The 11,221-nt window shown below is 39.5% G+C and overlaps 1 protein-coding gene across 1 annotated transcript; it reads left to right on the top strand.

Annotated features, from left to right (window-relative positions):
• The first annotated feature begins 1,005 nt into the window (after positions 1-1,005).
• tm6sf2a (transmembrane 6 superfamily member 2a) lies at positions 1,006-4,929 on the top strand. The gene is made up of 10 exons (XM_030773977.1): positions 1,006-1,268; positions 1,718-1,821; positions 2,518-2,615; positions 2,836-2,939; positions 3,185-3,267; positions 3,447-3,571; positions 3,827-3,928; positions 4,075-4,167; positions 4,392-4,511; positions 4,631-4,929. Exons 1-10 carry the CDS (start codon positions 1,177-1,179, stop codon positions 4,835-4,837), a joined length of 1,128 nt encoding a protein of 375 aa, XP_030629837.1. The 5' UTR covers positions 1,006-1,176; the 3' UTR covers positions 4,838-4,929.
• Positions 4,930-11,221: the final 6,292 nt, after the last annotated feature.

Below are 11,221 nucleotides of genomic sequence, written 5' to 3' on the forward strand. Positions count from 1 at the left end.
TAATCTAGGAAGAAGGAATCTTCCGATGTCGTCATGAGCTCCCTCTGTAGCTGTGTTTTACGAGATGCATGGACAGGAAAGTACTGTACTATGATAAGGTTAATTATTGTTAATTATGGTCAGAAACAGTGGGCACTTAATTATTTAAAAGCACACATATTTGTCATTATATTATATTATATTATATTATATTATATTATATTATATTATATTATATTATATTATATCTTTATAGAGCATCCTGGCTCTAGTGACCTTAAATTTTCATGGGATTCAACAGGGTTCCTGTGTAACTTTACTTTGACATGAAATTCTAGTCGAGCCATACCTTAGTCTCTGAGGCAGTCTCTTCGTTTTCTTTTTCTCTTAAATCAATGTCTTCAGTAAATTTAACCGAAGAAAAAAGTATAAATTGAAGAATATCGTATTCAACACGAAGGGGAATCTTAAAGGGTTTTCGGAGTTGCAGTTTAAAACGATTTTGTTGTGTCATTGGAAAAAGTCGATGTCACAAATGGTTCGTGTTCTAGATCTGAAATTCGATTAAAAAATGACAGAACTGGTGAATCCATGAGAATGGTACAGATAGTCTGAGCTGACAGTTGAGCTGACACAATGTCTAAAAAATAATAAAAGATATGTGTATTGGCTTCTAATTCACTCATACACAATGTCTTCACACACCACCAAAATAAAATAATTATGGCTTATCAATGTGAGAAACTTTGAGTTGTGCATTCCGAGCCGATTAATTCATTTTTGTTCCTTACATTCATTTTCTTCCCTGCCATGGTTTATCATGAGGTATTATTGCATGATGTGCTGCTTGACAGCGAGCCCTGGTGGAACATTCTGCAACTGCGGCTTCAACAACCTTACTCCCTACTTAGTTTTACAGCGGAACAAAGTTCTTGGACTTTGGAGGGTTTGTCCTGACACGGTAGCTCACGTTGCTCAATCTCAGGACAAACTTTTAGGACACAGAGCAGAGTAGATCATGCATTTGTAACCTTTTCACTGTGGCAGTCACAATGAATACATAGAGTATTTCACCAGGCTGCACTTTATTCCACGATTTTTCCTGTTATCACCCGAACATTTTCACGCTGGAATCTAAAGTTTTGAAAAATACAATCACAGTTTGAAGTACCTGCTCAGATTTTGCTCACTTTGGGGATGGATCTACCGCAGGAGGTGCATATTTTCACTGTATCTCTGACCGCGCCGTTTGTACTCTATGGCATGAACAATATATCAGCTTTTCAAGAGTAAGTTTTGCCGCCGTTATCTACTCAGACAGTCTCGTGTATGGTCATTTACATTGTGTCCCCTTGTAGTGCACAAACGATTTTTTAATCCTTAAATTAAATGTGAGATCATATAAGAAATTGCCCTTATTTTCCCTGGATAGGCACACTCCTTATCCTACAGAAGGCTCTAACAGTCAAATGTTGTTTGTTTTGCCGCCTGAAAGGCTTAGTGTCTTGTATGAACTGCTGAACAGAGAGGAGTTAATTTTCTCAGTTCATTGCACGATGTTACCCCCTTAAGCGTCACGACTGATCACAAACTGTAATTGAAGTTAGACTGTATATTCACATTGATGATCGTTTGTATCACTTTGGGTCACTGAATTCTCCATATACACGTTATCTCTTGGAAATACAATAAAGATTTGTAATATGCATCTCTGTAATCGTGTATCGTTTTTGCTTAGGCCTTTAGTTGTGCTGGCACTTGGAGGGATCGCTCTCCTGACTGTTTTGTTCCTGGCTCACCTCTCAGTTCGACACATAAAAACCGTTGATCCCCTTTTTTATGGTAAGACTAATTTTTACTTTGGGAAAAGCAAGCTCAATTAAAATGCTTTATTTTAAGGCCACCAATTAATGATTTTAGTTATTTAAAGAAAAATTGTGCAGTTCCTTTGGAAAAAAAAAAAAACTATATAAACACTGGCATTTTCAATGCCTTTGGAAACTGTAAAGTGAACTGTGTGATTGCTTGTGTGTGACATTTTACTTCAAAGATTCTAATCATGCAATTCGTGTATGAGATCAAATAGAATAACTACATGTCCAATAATGAACTTTGAACACTGCTTACACATCTTAATTTTGCTGCCAAGGAGCTGACTCGCCTCTTGAGTTGTGGATGGTCACTGAAATGCAATACAAAATATCTCTGCCTTTGCTACAGACTCACACAGGGCTTCTCCCTCCCTCTGTTTGTCTACATGACAGTCTTAACTTATGTCCCTTAGATCACACAGCCTTGCCTCTGCTGCTGTTTTATGTTAGTGAGAAGTGCTATATACTGGTGAACCGGGCACTTGGTTTGAGTCAGCCATGAGTTTATCTGTCCCTTCTCACGTGAGCACCTTTCAGCTATCATTAACTCAGAGCAGAAATCAATAAATGGACAGATGCGAATGAGTGAGAGAGAGAGAGAGAGAGACCTGGGGCTACAGTAGAGGCAAACCATATTCTCATTGTTTTGTGTTGTGCTTCATTCCAGTGTTTGCCCTCTTTTCTTTCACCTGTGTGGTTGGTCTCACTAATGCTTTGGAGCAGGATGGCTATATCGCTGGGTTCATGGGCTTCTACATGAGGAAGGTCAGTTCCCAAATGATGTCACCAACACACACTTAACACAACTTTTTTCAAGTTGCCGCCACCCCACACACACCCACACCCACACTTCATGCTCCTCCAACTCTCCAAAACATTCATACTACATAAAAAATGAAACTGAGAGAGAGAGAGAGAGAGAGAGAGATGTATTGGAATTTTATGTTGTTTACCTATTTGAGACATGCTTTTGTTTTTCTTGAAGGGAGAGCCTTACTTGAGTACAGCATATGCCATCATGATGAGCTACTGGGATGGAGTAGTGCACTTCATCCTTCTCCTCCTGATGGTACACCATATGTTCAGAGGGTAATTGGTTTCTCAAGCCTCCAAGTCATTAGTGAAGGATGATTTTTATACTCTTATGATTTTGAGATATTTTTTATCTTGGGTTTTTGCCATCTGTAAAGTTGAAGTTCGTCAAGGATTTACAATGCCTTAGCTGAGGTTCTCAAGAAAGTTGATGCTCTTTAATTGTTACAGTATCTATCTCAGGTCACTGAATATGCACAATACAGAAGAAGTGATATCACATAGGTTTTCTCTGTTTGCAGGAAACCATTTCGTAATTTGGCTCTCTTCTGGGCTGGCTCCATGATTGCTAATCAGTTGGTTTTCATCCCAGGCATCGTCATAGGTTAGAGATTCTCTCTTCAAATTATGAGACTGATAAACATCTTTTTAAAATATAATACATTAAAATGGAGTAACTGCTTCAACTGTGTACTTAGATATAGCTATGGATGATATTTTGGACACCTCTGAAATGTCAGTAAATAAATATATAACACTAACCACTGACTTTTTTCCCTTCAGGTAAACATGGCAAAAACATTTATCCAGCCTTCTGGCGCAACACACCCTTCCTGCTTTTGCCCATATGGGCAGCAGCCAAGCTCCTCCATAGGCCAAGGGAGCTGCCAATTATTACTGCAGACAAGGTGAACCTCAGTATGACAAACCTAGCAGACCAATGAGCTAAATTTCAGATTTCCCAAATTCGCCCTTTTTGTTGTGCATGCAACTCTTTATGGCTTCATTTTCAGAGGATAGTTTTAAATGGTGCATTCAGTCATATTAAATAAAAACAGGTTCCAGCTCTAATCATTGTATGAACCTTCAGTGCATGTGAAGTTTCTTAGACAACTGAACTGCATACCTCTAGAGCTACAGTGACCAAATCCTCTTGATCTTAGATTGCAGCTGAGCAGAAGAAAGGGTTATTTTCACGGCCCATAGACTTACTTCTCACTGTTGGATTACTGGGGACCATGGCCTTCACCATCTTCAGAGGCTTTGTAAGTGTTAGACATCTCAGCTTATTATCAGACCATTAACAACATTCTTTATAGCTTATTTCTCATTGCTCTTTTAATTTTTCTTTCTTTCGTTCTCTCTTTCTTTATTTCTAGCAGATGGCTAATACAATAAGTCTTTTTTACAGGTCGTACTGGAGTGTCCTCTGGACAACTGTTTCACCTATATCTACCAGTATGAGCCCTACCTCAAGGACAATGTCGGCTTTCCTAAAGTCATGGTAAGTCTGGCTTCTTACTCTGGCTGCACTGTAGGGTGCTGGATTGTGCTTTGAAGGATTAGAAGGAAAGTATTGTTTACTGTATGCTTTAAGTTAACAGTCAAAAACAGCTTGTTCCATGACTGTGCCAAAGTAATAAAGATATGAAGACTCTTTCACACTTTTCTTTTTTTTTTTTTAGAGAATATGTGTGACACTGGAGTTTTTGTTCCATCTTTTTGCAGATGCTGGTCTTCCTGTTCTACGCTTTGCCACTGCTAGCAGCATTTGTATGTGGACTTTACATTCCCGGGTGTACCTGGATGCTCGACTGGACGATGATTTTTGCCGGAGCATTGGCGCAGGTAATGAAGCGCTAAACAGTGATCATTTCAAACGTAGCATCGGATTCTGAATAACAAACTGTAGCCCGTGAGTATTGGGTAACATTTCCCAACCTTGCCACATCTCTGCCTTTCCCCAGGCTCAGTGGTGCCACATTGGCGCGTCGCTGCACTCCCGCACCCCCTTCACCTATCGCGTTCCCAGGGACGTGTGGCGAGTTGTGATGACGCTCAACGTGCTTTACATGGTACTCCCCCTCATTCTGGCACTCCGCTGTCACACCAGGGCTGCTTTCTTCCTGAAGGCCGTCCCTCAAGGACAAGCCAATGACAAGAAGAAAAAGTAGTCGCTTTCTTACACTGGCAACTTGGTATTGACTTTCTGCTGCAGTGTTTAAATTCTACGAAAATATTTGCGAATCCCTCTGACGGCGAGACTCGGGGGGGGGGGGGGGGGGGGGGGGGGGGGGGGGGGGGGGGGGGGGGGGATAGGACTTTGTTTGTTGTTATTGTTTGTTTTGTTTCTTCGTTTTGTTTTCTTTATTTTTTTCCTTTTTTTTTCTTTTTGTGAAGAGAATGGCTTTTCTGAATTTGTCTTAAAGTTGATACCAAGGAACGTGCTGTGAAACTGAACCGAAGACATAACTGCAAGTTCATGCTTGAATTCCTGAAGCTCGTGGCTAAGAAGAGACTTTCAACGCGGCAGTCCTAGCTTAAAAGTGATAAAACTCACAACACAGATTTAACTTATTTTTTAAGTTAATCCCGAATTGCTAATCTGTCAGCTCCGGTCAGACTATTGGACGATGATCAGCCTCACCTTCCTCTAGCTCAACTTATCTCGTTCCAGTGAGTGAGTTACCGGGAGACGTGCGGGCTCATGATGCAGTGTGTTTGGACTCTGTCACATCACTGTTACTATAGTCAGTTTCTAATCAGGAGCTTTAGAGACCAGTCAGAATGAGGGGGTTGATGTGTCTGGGTACTGAATGAACACCGTGTGTGTTTCCGCCTGTGCTTAGATAAGAAAGACAGCCACAAATACTTCACAAACAACTGATGTAATGTGCGTACATAGGTTTCAGCGCTGAAGCAGAAAGTGCAAGGTTCTCTGATTACGTGAGTCAGCCTGATGAGTCAGACGGGGAAGATTAATTTTACTGATCAACCACGTTGTTAGTTTTGGATTATATACTTATATAAAAGGAACCTAAACCGTAAATAACACAAAAAGCACCTGTTTGGTAATTCTGGTACCATTTCTGTTATCTTGCTTTGGGTATGTGGTTTTTGTAATGGGAAACTTCAGATTGCCTATTTAGAGGAATTCTGGAAGTGTTTGTTGTGTGTTTGCTTGTTTTTTGTACATCAGTCCACTGAGGGAGTCCCTAAGGTGTATGTTAAGGTGCTAAGGTGCATACTAAACACTGAAACCAAGGTTCACTAGATTACAGTAACCCCATCACTCTCATTCTCAGATTTAAAGCCTATCTTTATACAGCTACAAGTCCTCAACAATCTCCAGGAGACTGCAAGAGTCAAACATTATTTTTCTGACTTAACAGTTTGTTTTCAGTGTTATGTGGATGGCTGTGTACAACTCTATTTTTAAGGTGTTTCTGAGGTGTTTCAGAACCTTGAATGACACCTGCTGCCTTCTGCCACCAGTCTGTTAGTGATGATATCATTTTTTTCTGTGTGCAGTGTACCGTTGGCCTAGTAATCTTTGGTCGCATTACATGCTACTCCCAACAAGACAGATAACTGAGGAATTGCAGCATGTTTTTGCAGGTCCTCTTTCACTCAAATAAAAGTGACCGTCGACACTCTGTCTCAGTTGTTAGGAAAGACATTGAGGTGAGTGAACTGAGGACGTTTTCTTTTTGTTTTTTTTTCTCCAGTACTTTCAGAGACGGTTCATTAGTTTTCGCTTCATTTAAATGGTTAGCAATTTGACATTTACATTAGTTTTAAATATTAAAATGCGACAAGTTAAGCTTGTTAAAGTTAAGAGCCGCGTGAAGTCCTCAAACACAAACTTCTTATGTCGGGTCTAATATGCCACTTTAATATGACTGTGATTACAAGAATAGCGCATGAAACCAGCAAGATGCAAAGTAGCGACTCAAGGCTCCAGAGGGCTCAGCATGTCTGTAATAGTACTGTGGCTGACTTAATTAACTGTGTTTCATGCCATCCACATCCTCACTCCTTCTGACTTACTGTATTCAAGGTCTAGAGGCACAGCGGTCTGCCTAAATCCACAGAATGGATGATAACACCATTTAAATGATCAGGATCAGGATTCTTAGTCAAAATGCTTTATATACAGTGGCCTCTAATAAACAGATGCCTTCTTATGATAACTACACATGCAAATATGGTGAAACTCCCATGTTAGTCAACATGGTTACACTTGTACCAACAGTTTTTTACAATGCACAGCTTGAGTTCTTATGTAAATACACAGTTATTAGGGACACCTAGTATAAACGGGGACCTAAAAAAACAGATTAAACTGTCGTATATAGCTCGCAGTGAGTGCCGAACTATTCGCTCTATTTTTCAAAAACAGGTTTTGCACTCTTAGAATTGAGCCTGTAGAATGTGTGTGGGTGGTAACTGTGACAACACAAACTGTGATCTCATTGGCCTGAGGCAGTTGGATTAGTGATGATATGCTTATTAGTTCAAAGAGCCACAAGGATGTCTGCAGTCTCTAGTCTTTTATCAGATCCATTTGATATTTATTCAGTAAACAACTCTGCCAGTGGGTCTTTTATGACTGGCTGAAAAATATTTATAAAATTCACACCTCAAGGACAGAATGAGAAACCCTTAACAACTAATCGGAAATTGTAATCAGGATTGTACTATCCATGTAAAACCACAGAGAACGATTGAAAAGAGAATGAGAACAGAAGGCGGAGAATAACCCCGGCCTGTGTTTTTATTTGTCTGTCCTGCGATCATCTTTGAGTAGTGATATCTGAACTCACTGTTTTCCACTGTGCAAATCAGATTTACTTATCATTACATCATCTGGCAGCCATCAAAGAACTTTTTGACTTAACCTTAGCAATACATAAAACATCTCTCTCCAAAGATTGGCATTGGCAAAGCTGACAGGTTGTCAGAATAATGCTTGTCTGCCATGATGATAAAGGGAGGAAACTCAGGGGAAGTGAGGGAGTGTGTGTGTGTGTGTGTGTTAAAAAAGAGACAGGGGGATTGTTAGGTGTAATGAAACAGGCTGATATCTGTTTGGATGTGCTGTGGCTATTGCTAAAACACTCACCCTCACGACTACTATGACAGGGAGGGTGTTTTTGTGCCTGTTGGAGAGAAAAATGGAGTACTTTCCAGAGCAGAAAATGAAATAAACTGAACAATGGTACTGGGGGCTTGAGTGAATTCAACACAATCAAATCACAAAGGCTTTCAATTCTGCCTCATTTATCTTGAGGGGATGGGGTCACAGACAAATAGCTCTCCCTGAAGAAAAGCCAAGCAAGGTGAGAAAGAGGACAGACAATTTGCTCTACAACAGAATGACTGTAACAGAAACAGAGCTTTGAAAAAAACACCACACTGTGAAGACAACAGCCATCTGCTCTCTTTGTGTTGAGGTGATTCAAGCTGTATTTACTCTTTATTATCCTACATCTTCTAGGGAAAAAGGAGCAATGTAAGGACATGGGACTCCTAGGACAATCTGTTTTGTTGGTTAAATTTGTTTTGGACATAAGGGATTCAAATGATAGTTGTTCTTGAATATAACGTAGTGAGAGGCATGATAATGTGTGTGGGATTAGGTGTTGTTTTATAGGCCATATTTGACCTTTCCAAGTAAGTGAAACTTCTAGAGAAAGCAAATCAAATAGAAGATATAGTGGCTCCAAGCTTGGCTTTGAACCCAGTGGTCTGGAGGGATGTCATAATTAGTGATGATGATGACTTCTAGCTCATTAAGCAATGAGATATGTGCGAACATCTGAAATGAAGTCATGCACACATACACATACACACACACACACACACACACACATCTCTGCTGCTATACTTTTTAATTGCATTTTTTTTCAGTTCTGATTAACTTAAAAATACATAGACATGAACAGAAGTTGTGTTTTCTGTAGACAGTCCTTCACGTACAGCCTGTCTGTTTATGTTAACTGAAATCATGGAGAGGTTGTAATGGAACAGCAGGTCTGTGTGTGTGTGTGTGTGTGTGTGTGTGTATAAGGTCATTGGGAAGTTGAGAGAAGCAGGTGGTCATCCAGGTATCACAGCTGAGCGACGACATCGCATAATAGATGGAAAGAGGTGTCCTTCCAAAGGGAGAGAGCCTAATAGCCCGGTAATGAGGAACAAACAGCTACTACAGCATAATAAGGGCAACGGTGTATACAAATACATTCACGCAGTGCATCTCTTGTGCCCTTCATATGTCTTTACAGTGGTTTTATATGCCTCTGGGAATTGTTTTCATCATTAACAGACTTCTGGATTGCAAGGCCTCATCTTTCAACGTGCTATCTAAATAATTACACATCTAAATGAACTTACTAGACAGCCCTGCTGACAGTGTGTTGTGTCAGATTTATCCATAGGAATCTCCTTTGACGTTACCCATAGTGAAAATGTCTATATCAGTACAGAAACATTGTGAATCTCTAAATCCACAATCATGACAAAAGACATCAGATCGCAGAAAAGAGGCCTCGGAAAATGGTACTGATCCAATCAGTTTTATTGTTTGTTTTCTGCATAACAAATGAATAAAACACAGCAACAAGAATAGAAGTCATAACAACACCAAAGAGGGTTGATTAAGTCCTCAGAGATCCAATTCATCACGTTCCCCACACACTTTGCATTATATCCATTTACTGGCTGTTCCAGAGCAGTTCAAACTGATGTCATTGTTAAGAAGATGGAGAAGATGTGTTGTAGATAGTTTCCAAATTCAGTAGCTTATCTTCACCTCATACTCATCTTTACTCCCCTCAGTGATCTAATCTCAACTGATTTGTGAAAGATTCACGGCTGTTGACCCAAAATCAAGCCCCCCTCCACAACGACTGACTAATTTAGACGAGAGACAGATACAGCTGTCATGTTAACTGACCAATAACCTGTTTTTTAATGAAAGTAGAGTAGAAGAATGTTAGCTACAGGCTAGTCTGACAAAGCCTGTGATACAAAGTTATTACTCTTTGTATGGTGACTAGGGTCTTTGTCAAAAGCACCAGCAAAGCCTTGTAAACTGTGATAAATAGTTTTAAGGGGGAAATGAATGAACAAGTTTTCTGAGGATGAATAAGGAAAAACACAAGAAGAGAACAGAGAACGCCAAACTCCACAGCATCAACACAGAGAAGAACATCACTCAGAAGGTTTAATGGTCTTAATTTGCAGATAAACTAAAAGCCAAGTGAGTATGTCTGCATAAGCAAATATGTGCTATTGGTTATTGGTTTATGTATTTCTTCATCTAATATTATGTTTACTAACAAATACATCGTATAAATAAATACATAGAGAACACGAAAAGATAGCAAGTAATTATGTAGAGGAAAGTAAACCGTCTATAGGCTAGGAATAGACACGTTATTCAAGTTAGCGAAGAGAAAAAAAATCAATACTCAGTTATGTTTTCTGGGTTAATTTGGGACAAATGCTGATTGCATAACACCCATGGTTTTAAACTGGTAAATGATTACGTCTGCACTGTAGAAAACATCTCAAACTTCACCAAATTATACAAACCCCACTCAGACTTTCACACACTCACTTACACAGGCATAGGTACACACACACACACACACACACAGTCACACATTCTCCTCCACGCCATGCCATGTTATAATATGTGGCCTCTTTAAATCATGCAAACTAGCTAGTTTAAGCTTCACACTAGCATTTCACACTTCACCAAGATTTGCAATTAAACAGTCCCATTGCTCGCTATGTAACAGCTATCAGGAGTGTGATCACAGGCTCCCTAGAGTTAGTGTCTAGTGACTTGTTAGTGTACCAAAGTGTGAAGACATTGTATATGTGTTCACGGTGAAAGTAATTAACGGTGATATACAAGAGCAGGAAGGGCCTGAAGTTCAAACTGAGGACCCAACAAAAACCTCTGAAAAGCCTGATACACTCACAGATTGTGCCGTCTACTTAGACTATCATCACATTTAACCTGTCTGCTGTACCTCATGCATATACATAAAGGTGGGAATACTATTGTTTGTGATATTTGACGTGGTTGAACTTTTTCACTAATTTTAACTTTAGTCTCATTAAAAAAAAAAAAAAACATTAATTAATTAGCTGATAGACTACTCAAGAATCTGACTGGCAGTTTGATAAGCCAATCGTTATGGAAATGCGATGGGAGGCTGATATTTGCATGTGCACAAATATCGTATGCATATGTAGAATGAGAGAGAGGGTGAAAACCAAGACAGAAGCTGCAATCAGTACGAGGAAAGCAGAGAAAAGGGTATTAAGAGTCAAAAATGTCCTGATTCTCTCACTGACAATGAGTAGTATTGGCTTTGATATAACCATCATATGACCAGACTGTCAAATTTCGATGTATCTGCAGTTAAAAATCACAAAGTTGAGAATTTTTATATTTCTCCAAAGGTGAAAAAATCAGTCTAATTTAAACTCACTCACTACTGCAAATTGAAAATTAAAATATAATCTATGTATTGTGTCAG

This window comes from Chanos chanos, chromosome 5, assembly GCF_902362185.1.
Source record: "Chanos chanos chromosome 5, fChaCha1.1, whole genome shotgun sequence".
NCBI lineage: Eukaryota > Metazoa > Chordata > Actinopteri > Gonorynchiformes > Chanidae > Chanos > Chanos chanos.

Bases quoted from the DNA above. Each gene is read 5' to 3' on its own strand.
- tm6sf2a (XM_030773977.1), top strand. From the start codon at position 1,177: ATGGATCTACCGCAGGAGGTGCATATTTTCACTGTATCTCTGACCGCG. The intron at 1,822-2,517 runs GTAAGACTAATT...GCTTCATTCCAG, and splicing joins CGTTGATCCCCTTTTTTATG to TGTTTGCCCTCTTTTCTTTC. The intron at 2,940-3,184 runs GTAATTGGTTTC...CTCTGTTTGCAG, and splicing joins GTACACCATATGTTCAGAGG to GAAACCATTTCGTAATTTGG.